A 17,792-nucleotide genomic window follows, 5' to 3' on the forward strand; every position below is an offset into this window, starting at 1 on the left:
TAAGCTGCTACACTACAGTGTGATGACAAAGCCAGAGCAATGCCTGGGGGAGTCAGAGAAGGCTTCCCGGGGAAGGTGACCTTTGAGGAAGAAGAGAAACATGTGCGCCGAGGCCGAAAGGGAGCAATGGTTTCTTAGTAGTTCTTGCACCTCCTCACAATGCTTCATTCTGCACATCTCAGTCACTGTGGCTGTGAAATATTCTTCCCCGACTGTGCGCGTTCAGTTTCTGTCTGCTGCCACTGACTGCAAGTTCCAGAAAGTGCATTTCTCTTCTTCCTCACGTGTCCCTCTCCCTGGCTCAGGGCACTCCCTAGCTCAGGGCACTCCCCGACTTACTGACCGACCAGGAGGGACGTGTGCCCATGATTGTGCTTCCTCAGTAGGACCTGAGCTGATCCAGTCATCCTCTCTCCCCAGGCCCTCTCTGTGGCCCAGGCTGTGTGCAAGGTTTCCGATGCACGTTAGTTAGCAGGCTAAGCTGCTGTAGCAAGTTAGATTGGTGTGAACAAGACAGAAGCTTCTTTCTGTCTCACATAATGTCTCGGAGAGTGGAGTTAGGCTGGTATGGTGACATAATGGTGGCAGGCACTAAGACCCTGTGTGGTTGGAGATGACTGTGTGGTCATCTGTGTGGTTGGAGATGACTCACCCTCACGTCCAAATACCAGTGCCCAGGAAAGGGCAAAGAGAAGAGGAGGAAGCATAGCCCTTTCCTCTTAAAGCCCCAACCTAGAGGTTGCACATATCACTTCGACTCATGTTGGCCTAAATCTAGTCCCTGGAGCCACACTTAGCTGCTAGGGAGGCTGGGAAATGTAATCTTTACCTACATGCCTGTGTGTCCAGAAAAACTTCTAAAACTCAGGAAGGCAGATAATTGGGGGTCGCCTAGTAGTATCTTCTCCCACCATCATCTCCTGGATTCAAGCTGGCCAGGCTCGAGCTCCAAGGGGCTGCCTGTTGACTCCTGGTGTCTAATCCTGTAATTTGCATAGGTTGCCACCAGGTGGCGCCTTGGTTGAAACCCGGGGATTTAGTTCCCAGCAGGTGCTGTGAACTGGGTAGAACAGAGAGCACATTTTTTCATATTCAGTTATGCTTTTCTACTATACTTTTTCTATTAAAAAAAAAAAGAATACCACTAAGAATCAACATTAAAGGGCATTTTATTTTTAAATGGTGCACAATTTAAAGAATCATAAACTCCTGACCACAGTTGGTCATACTGTACACAATATCATAAATTTTTTTAACCCACTCACACAGAGTGCATGATGGGTTTGAACCCCAACAGGAAAAGGCGTCTGTTTCTTTTTTTTTTATTATTTTTATTTGTTTATTTTTTGAGAGAGAGAGAAAGGGAGAGAGAGAGAGAGTGCAGGCCGGGGAGGGGCAGAGCGAGAGGGAGAGAGAAATCCCAAGCAGGCTCCGTGCCGTCAGTGCAGAGCCCGATGTGGGGCTAGAACTCACAAACCGCGAGATCATGACCTGAGCCAAAACCGAAAGGCCAAGACCCAACCAACTGAGCCACCCAAGCACCCCCAAAAGTTTCTAAGCATTTAAGACTGGTCTGAGACCACAGGATGGGGTCGAAAGACCCCTCCCCAGGAAGCCCACCTTCTCTCCTCTTCACCTCATCTTTTGGCAGCAACTTCGACAGCAAGAGGCCTCCGGCATTGACTTGGAGGAGAAGGAGGAGGTGGAGAACACGGAGGGTGAGCCCGGGACCCTGGGTCTCTGCCTCCCTGCCGCCCTAGAGGGCTGGCTCCTCGACCCGCCACCCCAGCTGCTTGTCTTTCCCAGCCCAGGGCCCTGCGCCGCTCTAGCAGCCAAGGGCAGCTATCACCAGCCATCCCTGGGCACCAGGGGGCAGGCGTAGGCTCTAATCTAGAGTGACCAGTTCAGCCACCATGGTGAGAGACATTTACAGCCACAGAACAACAGAGCTTCAGCGTTTTCCAGGCCTTTTCCGTGGAACGCTATTAATGGGTATTCCAGAGGGAAAGAGGATTCTTTGGTCAAATGGATTAAACAGGTCTCTTGGCACAGGACTTCCCAGTGCCTTTAATATGCAAATGTTATTATAAGTCTCTAAAAGGAAGATAGAATATAAAATATTTCCCCAGCTTCTTTGACCACAATAGGCACTCTCTTCTACAACATTCCAAGAACATCCACAGCGGCTGTTCCACTGAGTGCGGTTTGGGAAATGCTGGTGTAGAATAGCCCTCTGGATATGACAGACGAGCAGATTGAGGCTCGTCAATTGCTCAATTGCAGATTGAGCAGAGAGAGGAAAGTGAAATGGCCAGAGAGGAAAGTGCTGTGTGGCTCAGGCCTCCCGACTCAAGACCCACGCCCCCTCCCTGCTCTGCTCTGCCGGAGGGCATGGCAGCAGTCTTTGTACACAGTCCCCAGTGTGGCTTTATGGGTGCCCTGCACCTACCCGTGGGAGGCAGGCATGCCAGGGAGTATTGTCTGCATCTTACCGATGAGTACACAGGGCCCAGAGGAGTTACATCAGCAAAGTCAATTAGCAGCCGATCTGGGTCTCTAACCCAGAACTTCCTGCTTCATCGTTTCTGCCCCAAACTGACCAGGGCCTCCTTTTCTGGTTCTGGCCAGGCCTAAAGGGGCCGATGAAGGGCAAGGAGAAGGCAAAGGCAGCGAAGGAGGAGAAGAAAAAGAGAACCCAGAGCCCCGGCACTGGCCAGGGGCCTGAGGCCCCAGAGAAGAAGAAACCCAAGATTGATGAGCTTAAGGTGAGGGTCTGGGGGCAGACCCACCAGGGGTGTGGGGTCCTGCCTGGGGCGGGGGGGGGGGGCAGATGGGACAAGACGGGGCGCAGTGATCGTGCCGTGTCCCCCTGATGGCCTGGCCTGGCTCAGGTGTACCCCAAGGAGCTGGAGTCTGAGTTTGACAACTTTGAGGACTGGCTGCACACTTTCAATCTGCTGCGGGGCAAGACAGGGGATGACGAGGACGGTTCCACGGAGGAGGAGCGCATCGTGGGCCGGTTCAAGGTGAGGCAAGGAGTGTGGGCCCAGGCCCTGAGCATCGTACCCCTCGCCCACCAGCTCTTCTCCCCACCCCAAGCCCAGGGCCGACAGTCAAGTGGAACTGTCGGCTGCACTGATTCGTAAACATGAAAATATTTCTATGCTGCTTAAAAAAGAGCATCTGCCCTGAGTGCCCCACCCCCAACGTTGCCCTGGCCACTCCCTCCTCAGCCCCTGGACCCCCCTCAGATCCATCAACCCTGAGCACAGGATGCCGTCCCTCTGTACTGTGGACCGTTTGGAACGCTACCCGCACCTGAGCCCCTGCCTTGCCCCAGGGCTCCCTCTGCGTGTATAAAGTGCCACTCCCAGAGGACGTGTCCCGGGAAGCCGGCTACGACCCCACCTACGGCATGTTCCAGGGCATCCCCAGCAACGACCCCATCAATGTGCTGGTCCGAGTCTATGTGGTCAGGGTAAGACTCCCCTCGAATCCCCTCCCCCCGGTCTCCCAGTCCTCCTGCCCAGGAGGCGCTAAAGCAGCGTTCTGAAGTGTCAGTGTACAGTGTCACAGCCCCAAGTGGGAGGCACCAGAGAGGTCACCTGGCCTAGTTCCCACCTTCTCTAGAGGAGGAAGCCAAGACCTGAGATGGGCGACGACTTTTGCCCCAGGTGACACAGCAACTCTCCTTTCTCCGGTCCAGTGCTCCCGCCCTTTGCTATCACGGGACCATCAGAGAAGGGTGAGGGCACTGGAAGGCGAAGAGGGTGTGTGGGGAGCCTGCTCAGGAGCACCCCTCCCCCATCCCAGGCCACGGACCTGCACCCCGCAGACATTAACGGCAAAGCCGACCCCTACATTGCCATCCGGCTGGGCAAAACTGACATCCGAGACAAGGAGAACTACATCTCCAAGCAGCTCAACCCTGTCTTTGGGAAGTAAGGCCTCCTGGCGGCCCACGGGCCACCGCCCCCTCCGGCCCCACCCGGCTTCCCCGGCCAGACGCCCTCAGTCCTTCTAACCCCCACCCCGCCAGGTCCTTTGACATCGAGGCCTCCTTCCCCATGGAATCCATGCTGACAGTGGCCGTGTACGACTGGGATCTGGTAGGCACCGATGACCTCATCGGGGAAACCAAGATTGACCTGGAGAACCGCTTCTACAGCAAACACCGGGCCACCTGTGGCATCGCCCAGACCTACTCCATGTGCGTGGGGCAGGGGGCAGGGGCAGGGGTGGAGCAGGGGCAGGGGCGGGGCGGGCGCACCTGCCGCATCTTGACTCCCAAAACCCAAGACTCAGAGATCGTGGTCTGGGAAGGTGGATATATTACAGTTTTGGTCCCAGTCCAGGCGTCCATCCGTACAGACCGAGCAGACCACAGATTCTAACACAAGGAGAGAGCCGGGGGCGGGGGGTGGGGGGGGCTTCTAGGACAGGGGAGGCCGGGCAAGGAGAGAACCCCAGGGCTGGGAAGAGGCCAGGCAGAGGCCACTGGGGATCCAGCCAGTCTCTGCCACTGACAGGCTGTGTGACTCTCGACACGTCCCCAAACTCTCTGGTTACCAGTGTCCTCGTGGGAGTCTCTGAAGTTCCAGAGGAGAGGGCACAGTTGGGGAATGGGTTGGGCCGTGTTGAGGGAGGCTGAAAGCTCATCCTCAGGACACGGGACACGTGAGGCCGGAGCCTGGGGTAAGAGGGATCAGCCTCGAGCAGCCCTAGTGTCTCGGGCAGGGCCTGCTTGCTGACATGGGGCAGCAGCCAACTTAAGAGAACTGGCGGGAACCAGCTGCCACCGGGGGTTGGGCCCCAGCCCCACCCTGAGCCCCACGAAACCTGTGTGCCCCCTCCCACAGACATGGCTACAATATCTGGCGGGACCCCATGAAGCCCAGCCAGATTCTGACCCGCCTCTGCAAGGAGGGCAAAGTGGACGGCCCCCACTTTGGGCCCCCCGGGAGAGTGAAGGTGTCCAACCGTGTCTTCACTGGGCCCTCCGAGATCGAGGACGAGAATGGTAACAAGGCGCTGGACACGGGGGGTGTCAGAGGCCAAGAGGGACCCACGCTTCCTGCGGCAGGACTTCAAGGCCTAGACTGGGGCGTCCTTAGACCCTCTGCCCATCAGCCTAGCGCCCCGCTCCCCTCTGCCCAGCCTCTGCCCTCCGGCACAAGCACCTGGACACTTGTTGCCTTCTCTCTCCCTCACAGAATTCCTGTGGGGTAGGGAGCTTCTTCCCGTTCTACAGTGATTTGCCCAAAGTCACGTGGCCCTTCGGGGGCAGGGTGAGGGTGTGGGCCCAGGTCCCAGCTGACTCTCCCCACTCCTTTGTCACGTGGCACTTCCAGAGAACAGAGGAGACGCGTGCTGCGGAACTCATGCTGCGGCCCCGCAGGGTGCTGAGACAGGAAGTGGATTCCTCCCCTCCCTGCCCTCACAGCCCAGCAGGATTCTCCGGTCAGATTCCCCAGGCAGGGGAAACCCAAGAGCACAGGTCTCGCTGGGCCCCATGGGGCAGCTGAGAACTCGGGCAAGCCACGCTGCCCCCGTGCCTCAGTTTCCCCAACAGTAAAAGGAGACAGTATGGAGGAGTGATGGCTCAGGGGCCGCTCTGTGCCCCCGAGTCTAGCCCCAGCACGGGTCTCTTGCTGTGCTGAGGCCCTATGTGCCGCTGACCCACCGGCACCCACAGGTCAGAGGAAGCCTACGGAAGAGCATGTGGCTCTATCTGCCCTGAGGCACTGGGAGGACATCCCCCGCGTGGGCTGCCGCCTGGTGCCCGAACACGTGGAAACCCGGCCCCTGCTCAACCCTGACAAGCCAGGCATCGAGCAGGTGACGCTCGCCAGGCCTAGATCTCAGGTTCTTTGGTATCTGGGATCAGGGAGTCCCTACCTGGGCCCATAAAAATGGATCCTCCAACTATTCGCTGCCTTCCCAAAAGCCTGGAAGGCACTTTCCTAGCACGGCCCCTCATGGTAACTCCAGGGGCCTGTGCCTTTCCTTTGAGTGTGAGCCCCATGAGCTCAGGTGCAGCCTGCAGTGTCTCCCTTAGACGCTGTGATTGGCTGTTGGTGAGGTCATAGGGATTCTGGCGTCCAAGGACGAAAACTGATGAACCGGGTCCTGAGAGAACAAAGGTTGGGAGGGAGGAGAGCTGGCCTTCCTGGGCAGGGAGGGAGTCCCTGGGGAGACCTGCCATGCCCTCTCTTCCATAGGGGCGCCTGGAGCTGTGGGTAGACATGTTCCCCATGGACATGCCGGCCCCTGGGACGCCTCTGGACATCTCCCCCCGGAAGCCTAAGAAGTGAGCTTCTGGGGCCCAGCACTACCTCCCCCATCTCTCGTCCCTCCCCCCATGGCCTTCATTCCTGTGGGAGCCCCAGGCCCAGACCACCTACATCACCTTGGTCAGTGGTGTTTCCCATGTGGCCTTCAGGGGGGAACAGGCAACCCATGGAGATGACTATGGGGCCTACCCTAGGTGGGTCCCTTTTGCCAAGGCACAGCCATCCCCCCAGTGTGCGGGCAATGAGGTGATGTGTACTCACCAGCACCCTCCAGGGGACTCTCTTCCTCACAGCGGCATCACCCCTGAGAGCCCGCTCCCCTTGTCCCCACTCCAGGCTGTCATTAAGCTCTGCCAGGTTTTCTTTACAAGTGTTTAATGTTTATTTATTTTTGAGAGAAAGAGAACAGAATATGAGCAGGGGAGGGGCAGAGAGAGAGGGAGACACAGAGTCCGAAGCAGGCTCTGGGCTCCGAGCTGTCAGCACAGAGACGGACGTGGGGCCCAAACTCATGAACTGTGAGATCATGACCTGAGCCAAAGTCAGACACCTAACCGACTGAGCCACCCAGACTCCCCAAGCTCTGCCAGGTTTTCTTTAAAACCCTTGCTGAGGAGGTATGTAGGAGTGAGCGCCTGGAAGAGGGGGGAAGTTGATAGAGTGGAAAGAGCACTGGATCAGGAGCCAGGCCACCTGCCTCTCCTAGTTGGCCCTGGCCAGGTCATTTTACCTCCCTGGTCCTTGGTTTTCCCATCTGGAAGGGGGCAGGATGGAGTTGCTGCTGCTTCTAACATCCTAGTGCCTGGAACCAGGGCCAACCACATGGGTGGGGAAGTAGCACAGACCCCACACTCAGAGGGGCCCCACGCTCACTTCAAAATGGAAATATTTAAATTCTTAATGATTTTTTTAATAAAGGGCCCCACCTTTCCACTTTGCACCGGGCCCTGCAAATCATATGGCAAATTCTGCCTGGAATCGCCTCCAGGTCTGAGGTCACAGGTGTGCTGTCCCAGGGATGGCCACCAGGGGACACCCGACCCCATTGTGTCACCTGGCACTTGCAGTCCGGGGCGAGAGCCCCACTCTGAGGAAGGCGGAGGGGGCGACCCAACCTCACTCGTAAAGGCTGAAATGTACCTATTTATAATGACAATTACACCGCAAGGGGGAAAATCTTCTTCTGGGACAAGGACCTAAAGGAAACCAGATGCCACGAGCATGCCAGCTGCTGGGCCCACACGTAAACTTGTGTTAGACACAGTGTCTTCTGGCCTCTGGAGACTGAGTTCCTGCTGAGCCACCCCGCAGCAGCCACCCCTGCCCCTCCCAGGCCTGAGTCAGCCTCCCTGCCCGGGAGCGTGCTCTGTCCTGGCGAGCCGGCCAGACGGGCTTCCCCTAGGGTTCTCCTCACGACAGCCATGCCGGCCGGCTGACCCTCTCTCCCTCACCCGGGTCCCCTCCGCTCCCCTCCTTGCCCTCTTACCCGAATGGGCTCTCTGCACCCCAGCCTGGGCCAGCTCCCATGCTCACGAGTCCCAGCACTCCCCTCAGGTACCTGCCCCATCTACACCAAGACCCTGGGGCCGCCCCCACCCCCAGACTGCGAGCCAGCCTCTCCCCTGCCCAGGTATGAGCTCCGGGTCATCGTGTGGAACACAGACGAGGTGGTCCTGGAGGACGATGACTTCTTTACTGGGGAGAAGTCCAGCGACATTTTTGTGCGGGGGTGGGTGAGAGGGCCCCTGGCTGGGGGGTAGGGGTGCTGGGACGGGTGAGCCCACCTTCCCAGGAGGCCAGGGAGGAGGGAGGGGGCTCCCTGCGGGTGGCCGCGGGTCTGGAGCTAACGGCACCTGGCAGGTGGCTGAAGGGCCAGCAGGAGGACAAGCAGGACACGGACGTCCACTATCATTCCCTCACCGGCGAGGGCAACTTCAACTGGCGCTACCTGTTCCCCTTCGACTACCTGGCCGCTGAGGAAAGGATTGTCATCTCCAAGAAGGAGTCCATGTTCTCCTGGGACGAGACCGAGTACAAGATCCCCGCGCGGCTCACCCTGCAGATCTGGGACGCGGACCACTTCTCCGCGGACGACTTCCTGGGTGCAGGGCTGGGGAGCGGAGGGGTAGGGCAGGGGGAGGCAGGGGCAGAGGGAGCCCACCCCGGTGGGGATCGACGGGACCCAGGCTGTCAGAGCTGACTCCAAGGTTGCCACAGGGGCCATCGAGCTGGACCTCAACCGCTTTCCCCGGGGCGCCAAGACAGCCAAGCAGTGCACCATGGAGATGGCCACGGGGGAGGTGGACGTGCCCCTGGTTTCCATCTTCAAGCAGAAGCGCGTCAAAGGCTGGTGGCCCCTCCTGGCCCGCAATGAGAACGATGAGTTCGAGCTCACGGTGGGGACCGCCGCGGCTCCCGCAGAGGGCGAGGCAGGGCTGGGCCGCGCACCCCGCCTGAGCCCTAGGATCCTTCTGTTCCTTTCCACAGGGCAAGGTGGAGGCAGAATTGCATCTACTGACAGCGGAGGAGGCAGAGAAAAATCCGGTGGGCCTGGCCCGCAATGAACCTGACCCTCTAGAGAAACCCAAGTGAGTATGCTGCCTTGCCTGGCGCCCCTGCCACGCTGGTCCCTGGGGCCATGGGGGCAGGAAGGAGGGGCCAGAACTTTCTGGTCTTCTTGCTCCCACGCTGCAGGCACCTCTGGCGTTCTCTAGCTCTTTCAGGGCGGTAGCCTCATTGCGAGGGAGCCTCCTCCCTTCTCCACTTCCGTCTGGAATGCACCCCTCGCTCTGAACCGGGGCACAGGCGACCGGGCTTCCGTGCAGGGGATCAGCCCCTCTCCCAGGGAAGGCCCCATTTCACAGACTGAAACGCTCTTCCTCGTTTTTGCCAGAAGCGAGCGGGCTAGGGCCCCAGGGGGGCCCTGATGGCTGGGGAGGTGCCGGGAAGTGCGCACGCTCAGCCCAGGGTGCTCAGCCCAGGGTGCTCAGCCCAGGGTGCTCAGCCCAGGGTCGCCCGCCTGTTGCAAGACCCCTGACCACACCCTGAGCCTTCATCCTCTGTGTCCTCCGCCCTCTCGCTGCTCCAGGCTGCCAGACACGAGCTTCATCTGGTTCTTGAACCCTCTCAAGTCTGCCCGCTACTTCCTATGGCACACAAGCCGCTGGCGGTTCCTCAAACTGGTCATCCTCACCCTCTTCCTCTGCTCTGTGCCTGGCTACCTGGTCAGGAAGACCCTGGGGGCCTGAGCCTGGCATCCTGCTGGCTCTGGTCCTCCTTACTTCTTCCTCCGGACCCAGGACTGATAAGCTTGGCAGCATGCGGAACACACACACACACACACACACGCACGCACACACACATGCACACACACACAGGGCACGCACACACACACAGCAACTTGCAGGCTGTCAAACGGTACCACAGGCTCTCAGAACTAAAATCACTGTTTTACATGAGCGCGTGTCAGGCCAGAGAGGCGAAGCAACTCGCCTAAGGTCGCCCAGCAGATTAGGGCTAAGACCCAGCCTCGACTTTCAAATTGCCACCCAGTCTTCTGAGCACCACCCCACCTCCTGTCCTCGTGACAGACCAACAGATACTAACCCAGGGCCATTGGCAGAAAGAGTTGACATGAGGACAGGGAACGGGGAGAGGGTTTGGCTAGGATTAGCCAGCGAGGCCTGACTAGTTCCTACCAGCATTCCCCTCTGGGCCCAGAGCCATTTTCTGCCAGGCAGGGCGGTAAGGAACCCCATCCAGTTCCCACATTTTTGCAGCCAGCTGAGCGGCTATTCAGGGCCGGGCACCGCGCCTAGCGTTTCACATGCACTTTCTCTCCTTACCCTTTCACTGACCCCGGAGGCAGGGTCCACTAGGCACCCCACTGCGTAAGGGAGGAAACTGAGGCTCAGACAGGCGTCCAACTTGCCCGTCACCACTAAGGCTGGAAACCAGGTGCCCTGCGCCTGGCTCTGGGAGGGCACGGTCTGTGTCCTCCGGCGGCCGCTGGCCCAGGAGGTTGAAAAAGCATACCCGGTACTGGAATTTTATATCTTGACATCTTATAAAACCTACCGTTCCTGTAACGTAAACCACAGAAGGTAAAGCTTAGCAAGCCCCTTTTGGCCGGGAGTCTGTGCAGAAGGCAGAGCCGTAACCCCACCCCGACAGCGGGCAGGTGGAGTGTGGCTGGCGCCCCAACCGGGGCTCCTCAGACCCTGGGCAGGGCCTGGTGGGGCCAGAAGCTCCTGTTCCTCAGAAAAGGGGGAGAGGTTGAGGAACATGGATTCACAGAAAGACAACGGGGGCCGAGCCTGGAGCACGTACAACGAGCCGCTAAGTAGACGAGGTTCCCGGGAATCAGAAGAGCCTGCAGCCCTGCGGCTGCGTCTTCACATGGTGAACGGCCAAGGCCAAGGCCAAGGCCAAGGCCACCATCGTCCAGGTGTTGGCTGGACGGCTGCCCGACTGCCAGAAAGCCGTCCGGGCCTGGGGAGGAGGCTGGGGGCCAAAGAGTCCCACCAAGCGCACAGGAACGCAAGCAGCAAACCTAGTGCTTAGAAAGGGCTAGAACCTGGCTCCGGCACTCACTACTTTGGGGACCGGGGCTGCGTCAGGGCCCGTGGGAGTCTAAGAAGGCTGAGGGCCTGGGGTGCCCTGGAGAGGCCCGCTGCCTGACCGCGGCCTCCCCTCCCCCAGCCGGCCCGACACCGCCTTCGTCTGGTTCCTCAACCCCCTCAAGTCCATCAAGTACCTCATCTGCACGCGGTACAAGTGGCTCATCATCAAGATCGTGCTGGCGCTGCTGGGGCTGCTCATGCTGGCCCTCTTCCTCTACAGCCTCCCCGGCTACATGGTCAAGAAGCTCCTGGGGGCGTGAAGCACCGCCCCCCCCACCGCCCCCCCAGGCCTAGCTGCTGCTCCCCGCCCCCCCCTCCCGCCTGGACCTGTGCCTTTGCCCCTCCTCTGGCATGGACCTTGCACTCTCCCTGGGGAGCTCGAGAAGCCCAGTGTCCCCCCCCCTTGCAGCCTCCTGCTTGCTGGGCTGGTGACACCCCTGCCCCTGCCCCACCTGAGCCGGCTGCGGGCCTCACCCCACCCCTCTGACCCCTGCCCGAGGGGTGGGAAGTGTGGGCAGGGGTGGGGGTCTGCCCCTCCTTGCTGAGGCACCACTTTCTTCAGGCCCTGGCTCCGGGGAGGCCACCCCAGATGCCCCCAAGGCCCTCCAGTGGAAGAGTAAAACTTTAATGGAATTGACTGAGAATCCCATCGCGGGCCAGTGCCCAGAGCTATAAAAAAGAATGAGTAAGCAGAAAGCATCACCCTCCCTCCCCAACAGAATCCTGTGAGGACAGCCACACCACCAGTCTGTTCTGCAAACGTGGGCCAGGCCCTTCCTACCAATGGTGGGGAGGTGGCTGCTTCCTCCCTGCCGCCCTCCGAGAGTGGATCTTCTTCCCGCCCGGGAGGCACCCCGGTGGGAGCACAAGCCCAGTCCCGGCCCTGCCTGTGGGTTTTCATCGCTTCCCAGAGCTTCCTCCACCCGGACCAGTGCTCAGAAGCCTAGATGAGGAGCAGTGAGAATGAACCCCTGTGCCCCACCCCCACCCCAGTGCTGACCCACCCGCCCTGCCAGGACCTCATTTCGGCCGGGCAGCGGGATGGTACTTGCAGTGAGAGCTGGGTTTCTCTTGGCTGTTGTTCCTTTCTTGCGTGGTGATTTTTCTCTTAATAATAAAAGAATGAAACACTGAGCTGACAGGTCTCCAGTTGGCCAAGCTGGGGGACCAGGATAGGGGCGCGAGGTCTGTGAGCACTCTGAGGATGGCAAACTGAGGACCAGCTGGGCCCCTCTGGCTTTTCCCCTTTGGGTAAGTGGCCTCAAGGCCCAGGGTTGAAGGAGGGCCTAAGGCACTGGGCCACCTGCCCAGGACACCTGCCCAGGGCACCTGCAGGCTGCCCACAGGAGGAGCCTCACACTATACCAGGTGGAACCAGGGACCCCAAAAACTCACAAAAAGGGTCCTGCAGGCCCAAGGACAGTCAGAACACTTAAGACCTTGCAAGAGCCCCAAAGCTCCAGCCTCCACTCACAGAGCTGCTCCAAATGCAAGAAGGAAGTCCCATGCCACCGGCCTGGGTCCAGTCTCACAGGGACTCATACCACAATCTGAGGTGGGGACAAAGTCCCCTCGTGACACAGAGGTGGGGTCACCGGCCAGGGTCTCACTGGACCTGACCTCTCTGAAAAGATTCAGCCACAACCTTTTAAAGACTTTAATCAATCACGACTACAGGATACAGGTAACCCCTCCCGTGGCCTTATTTTGACAGGCCCTATCCCAGTAGCTCTGGAAAATCCAGAGTAGTCCCAGGCAGCTCCCCAGGTGAAACGTGCCAGCCCTGGCACCCACATACACCGTAACAGCAGCCTTTGGAGGTCCGGCTCTATTTGGTGGGCGCCCGTAACACCTGAGTTGGTGGAACATGCAATTCAGAGTTTATCTGGAAAAGAGAGAGTAAAGGTCATTACAGTTTCCCCAGGGCCCTCCTGCTTCATGACCTCTGCGGGTCAGGTGCATGTGTCGGCTCTCCTAAGGGCTCCAAACCTCAGCAAGCGTTTCCCCCCTGCCGAGCGCTTCCGGATGCCTGGGAAAGCCCATGGTCTGCCTTCCTTTGGAAGAGAAGTCCTAAGGTTTCTTGTTTGGCTTCTGCTCCAGCTAGCTGACCTCTGGTAACGTTCTGAACCTTCTGCCCTGAGCCACTCTCTTACATCTTCCCTCTACCCCCTCCCACCACCTGCGCATCCCGTCCCCAGTCTAGCCCTGCCTTCCTTCCTCCTCCCCCATCCTCTGCATGCAGCGGCATCGACGACAGCATGGACAGTCCTCTAATGACTGTTACGGGGCCACACATCCCCAGTTCCCGGGCTTGTGGCTGGCCTCGGTCACCTCTCACACACACAGCTGATGATGGAGGGCGTACCCCCAGCCCAGGGTGTCATGACCCTCCCGGCCCACGGTCTCAGCGCCGCGTGAAGCATCCCACACTAGCAGAGCGGAGCCAGCAACTACGTTACGAAGGGATTCTAACCTTAGAAGCAGAGACGGTGAGATTCCTCCCTTGCAGGCCATGGGGAAGTTGCCCCAAATATCACCGGAGTGGGCAGGAGTGAGGACCGGGGAATACCTGCCCCAGCTGGAGCCTCCTCTCGCCATGTCACATTCCGGGCCAGACAATCTGGCCCAGCAGAATGGGCAAGAGTCTTCCAGTTTTGATTCTCCTCTCTGGGAGAATGACTTGTGCCCTATCGACCTCACAGAGGGGATGTTAAGACCAAAGAAGAAACTCCATAAGGAAGGGCTCTCTGGGCTGTGACGCTCTCGGCGGGATCGGGTCCCGCTTCCGAGAGACGTCCAACAAGCATCTGGCACCAAGGACCATGGGCATCAAAAGGGCACTATTACAACCCACACGTCCTGGAGGAGACTTGGGGCAGCGTCCAAAGTCCAAAGGACTCCCTTGTCGGATAATTCGGGCCCAACTTGAGGTGTGACGGTTGCTATGTCATGGCACATCCCAAGCCTCCCTTGCTTCCAGTGAGGGGTGGGACTCTGCTTCCTAACATCGGCTCCAGTCCCGCTTCCTGCCACGGCCTCCTGCCCACCCTCCTCGTCCCCGTCGCCCACCTTGGAATCTAGATACTGCTGAAGCAGCATCTGGAGCTCTGTGTTCTGCTTCTCCAGGGAGTTGTTTTCTATCAGCAGCTTGGCCCTCTGCGTCAGGACGAAGCTTTGGGTGGAAAAATCCATTAGAGGCTCATCGAACGCTCCAAATCTACCAGGCAGGGGCCAGGATCTCTATGTCTCTGTGCCGGTTGGAGCTGGGAGAGGAGCCCTGAAGCTTCACCCGCCCGAGCAACCTTCCTGCCCCGAACACACCGGGCTAGGAACCGAATAAGGAGCGAGGGGCCAGCCACCCAATGCCACATGACCCCCCAACAGGAGCTTTCCCTCCAAAGACAGCTTTTGTCTCCAAGCCAGGGGGGTGGCCACCGCAAGCAGGATCCTTCTCCACCCACTGCCTGGCTCCCTCCTTCTCCTGGGCTGTGACCTACACACTTACTGGTATTTCTCCAAGGCCGTGTACAGAGCGTCCCAGAGGTTCTGCGTGGCGTAAGGGATAACCGTGGCCATGGCCTCCCAATACGCAGAGTCCTTTGAGGTGTCTCGCACATACTTCACCACCTTCACTGGGGCCGGGGGGTCCCTGGGGGTTAAGAGCAGCAGTACCGTCACCCCCACCTGGCACCCCCCCAGGATCCCACGCAGCGCCAGCCATGGTGCCTGTCCCTCCCGGACTTGCTGCCTGCAGACCTGTCCCCTTCCCACTCAGCTGTGCGAGTGTCGCGGTTTACGGCTGATTCTCAGAAAGTGCACATGCCTATCATCAGTGTCCCTGATTCTGGTGCCATTGTCACCTTTGTGAAAGCATCACTGGGGTTCTATCCACCCCCCTTTCTCTCAGCCAGTTTACCTCATTGGCTTTACATCCCACTACGATGCCCGTTTCCTTCACTAGTGCATCCAAACGGCTCTCAAATTCCGGCATCCCCTCGAGGATAGCCTTGACCCAGGATATCAACGCCTCCACCTAGACGAACCTTCCGGCTGCTCTCCTTGTATCCAGCGTCACCCCCATCCCTGCCACCAAATGGATCTTTCTAACATGCAAGCCTAATCATGGCTCCCCCACCGCTTAAGACCATGTTGTGGCTCCGGTCCACCCAAGAGTAAAGGCAAAGGTCCCAGCCATGGCAGGCGCAGCTCTCCAAGATTTGGCCCGGCTCCCCTACCCACCGGTCCCACTTCCCAGGGAAGACCCTGACACCAGCCACACCTCTGCCACGATTCTCGAACACACCAGGCCTTTCCCCACACTGTGACACCTTGAAATGCTCTTTCCCCCACTGTATCCATGTAGGAAAAGCCGGTTCTGGTGCATCTCTTCCTAAAGCCCTCTCTGACTGCTGTTGGTAACACCTGGTATAGGCTCTGACCATGGTCCCGATCACAAGGTGTGATCTCTGCGGGCCGACACAGTGCAGACCCCAGTGAATGGCTGTGGAATGAAAGACGAATGAGAAAATGCAAATCGCTTCTACGCCCCTTCCTTTCATCCGTGTCCACTGACGCCTCCAGCCCTCCCCATCCCTTTCCTCCTGCCCAGGTGCTTGCCCGGTACTGGGATCTGCTCGGCCCTGGCTCAGCCTGGCTTCCCCAGGCCTCGGGCAAGCCCTCCAGCACCACACCTGGGCTTCCTCAGACCCATGACAAAGGCCTCCAGGATCTTGAGGACGTCGTTGGGGTGGATGAGCGTGGGAGAAGGGGGGACCTCCTTCTCTTCTGGCTCCCCTCCCACAAGGCTTTCCTCCTTCTGTCTCTCGAGGTCTGTCTGCTCTCCTGGGTCCAGGGCCGACATCAGGCTTGTTTGCTCCTGTGGGAGTGAAAGATTCCAGGGGCTGATCTGGAGAAAGGTGCCAGGGTGACTATGGATTGGGGCACACAACAAGCCTAAGTGTATGAAGACAGAGAAAAAAAAAAAACAGAGAAAAGTTTACAGAAAGTTACGGAACAGATGCAAAGGTAGATGTTTTCAGGAAGGAAGAAATGGTGAGGGGAAAGAGTGGAAAAGAGGGGGCATGGGATCTTCCAAACAGTGATAATCTTCTATTTCTAGATCGGGATTCATAGGTGTCCATTCTATTGAAATCCATAAGGCTTATGCTGGATGTATGTATATTTTTGAATCGTAACACATGTTACACTTGAATTTTTAAATTCAAAAGAAGTCCTCCTGTCTTGTAGTTCATTCAGTTCACACCCCACAGGCAAACCTACATCATCGGTTTCTTATGTATCCTTCCAAAGAAATACTACGGTCCACTCGGGCACATGCTTTCCCTCCTGTTTTGACAAAACGATACTCTACTACATGCACAGGTCTGCACGTTGCATTTTTCACATACCAATAAACCTTACAGATCTTTTCGCATAAATACGTAAAGAACTTCTTTGTTCTTCTTCTTTTTTTTTTTTTTTACATTTATTTATTTTTGAGAGACAGAGAGAGACAGAGCACAAGTTGGGGAGGGGCAGAGAGAGAAGGAGACACAGAATCCGAAGCAGGCTCCAGGCTCTGAGCCATCAGCACAGAGCCCGATGCGGGGCTCAGACTCACAAACCATGAGATCAGGACCTGAGCTGAAGTCGGACGCTTAACCGACTGAGCCACCCAGGCGCCCCTGTTCTTTTTTTTTAATTGCATTAATATTCTGTTTTGTAGATGCACTACTTAGTAGGTAATCAAGTCCTATAAGATGGAATTGTAGGTTGTTCTCACTATTCTCCCATTTCGAGCATTGCTGCAGTGTATAAGCTACAAATAAACACATTCTTTCAAATGTATTGAGACATATCTGCAGAATGAAATCCTGGAAGAATTGCAGGGTAAATACAGTTTTGTAATTGGTGCCACCAAACGGCCCTCCACGGAGGCTGCAACAATCTACTCTCCCAGCAGTGCCTGTTTCCCACACCTCGGCCATCACTCTGTGCAGTCAAACTGGCAGAGTCTTGCCAACCTGACAGGTGAAAATGGAATTGGGGCAGTTTTAATTTGCACTTCTTTTATTACGACAGGCCTGCTTACCTTTTCATATGTTTAAAAGTTATTTGTATTGCCTCTTACAGGAGATATTTGTTCATATCCCTTATCTGTTCCATGAAGTTGTGGCTGTTTTTTCCTGATTGGTTTATATGAGTTCTTTGTATATTAAGGAAACTGGCCCTTAACTGCAATGTAAGTTAAAAAATATTTCCCCCCACGCCTGGGTGGCTCCGTCAGTTAAGCGTCCGACTTCGGCTCAGGTCATGATCTCACGGCTCAAGGGTTCGAGCCCCATGTCGGGCTCTGAGCTGACAGCTCGCAGCCTGGAGCCTGCTTCGGATTCTGTGTCTCCCTCTCTCTGCTCCTCCCTTGCTCTCTCTCAAAAATAAATAAACATTAAAAAAAAATTTTTTTTAATTCCCCCAACTGTCATCTGTATCTTCACTTTGCTTATAGTGATTTTTGTCTTACAGGATTTTTTTGTTAATGTCATCAAATAGATCTTAGTTTTCCCTCTTTACAGCTTCTAGGTTTTGTTCACTCAGGCAACACTTTTTCATTTTTTTTTCAATCCTTTTTTTAAATTAAGTTTAAATTAAGTGTAAATTAAGTTTATTTTGAGAGAGAGAGCGTGTGCACATGGGAGGACAGAGAGAGGGAGAGAGAGAATCTCAAGCAGTCTGTCAGTATGGAGCCTGACGTGGGGCTCGATCCCACAAACCATGAGCTCGTGACCTGAGCAGAAATCTGATGCTTCGCTGACTGAGTCACCCAGGAGACCCAGCCAACCCTTTTTGAAAGCATGTCAGGATACTCCCCCCAGGGGCC

The 17,792-nt window shown here is 57.1% G+C and overlaps 2 protein-coding genes across 5 annotated transcripts in view; one reads left to right on the plus strand and one right to left on the minus strand.

Moving 5' to 3' along the window:
- OTOF (otoferlin) overlaps positions 1-11,175 on the plus strand; it is a 92,589-nt gene extending 81,414 nt beyond the window's left edge. For 2 of the 4 annotated variants that reach the window (XM_042933483.1, XM_042933486.1), the window contains exons 33-47: positions 1,652-1,718; positions 2,629-2,765; positions 2,892-3,026; positions 3,341-3,478; positions 3,814-3,941; positions 4,040-4,210; positions 4,860-5,020; positions 5,696-5,838; positions 6,222-6,310; positions 7,924-8,022; positions 8,154-8,395; positions 8,511-8,689; positions 8,781-8,881; positions 9,382-9,475; positions 11,086-11,175. In XM_042933483.1, coding sequence (XP_042789417.1) covers positions 1,652-1,718; positions 2,629-2,765; positions 2,892-3,026; positions 3,341-3,478; positions 3,814-3,941; positions 4,040-4,210; positions 4,860-5,020; positions 5,696-5,838; positions 6,222-6,310; positions 7,924-8,022; positions 8,154-8,395; positions 8,511-8,689; positions 8,781-8,881; positions 9,382-9,475; positions 11,086-11,175 — 1,974 coding nt within the window. Of the gene's footprint in view, positions 1-1,651; positions 1,719-2,628; positions 2,766-2,891; positions 3,027-3,340; positions 3,479-3,813; positions 3,942-4,039; positions 4,211-4,859; positions 5,021-5,695; positions 5,839-6,221; positions 6,311-7,923; positions 8,023-8,153; positions 8,396-8,510; positions 8,690-8,780; positions 8,882-9,381; positions 9,476-10,994 lie in introns of all 4 variants that reach the window. The other 2 variants (XM_042933484.1, XM_042933482.1) reach the window with 1 other exon arrangement.
- Positions 11,176-12,557: 1,382 nt separating this feature from the next.
- DRC1 (dynein regulatory complex subunit 1) overlaps positions 12,558-17,792 on the minus strand; it is a 42,379-nt gene continuing 37,144 nt past the window's right edge. Inside the window, exons 14-17 of the mRNA XM_042933487.1 lie at positions 15,607-15,791; positions 14,421-14,564; positions 13,985-14,087; positions 12,558-12,800 (exon numbers count right to left, since the gene is read on the minus strand). Of these exons, the coding sequence (XP_042789421.1) occupies positions 12,744-12,800; positions 13,985-14,087; positions 14,421-14,564; positions 15,607-15,791 (489 nt within the window). The 3' untranslated portion in view covers positions 12,558-12,743. The remainder of the gene's footprint in view (positions 12,801-13,984; positions 14,088-14,420; positions 14,565-15,606; positions 15,792-17,792) is intronic.

This window comes from Panthera leo, chromosome A3 (assembly GCF_018350215.1).
Source record: "Panthera leo isolate Ple1 chromosome A3, P.leo_Ple1_pat1.1, whole genome shotgun sequence".
NCBI classification, from domain to species: Eukaryota; Metazoa; Chordata; class Mammalia; order Carnivora; family Felidae; genus Panthera; species Panthera leo.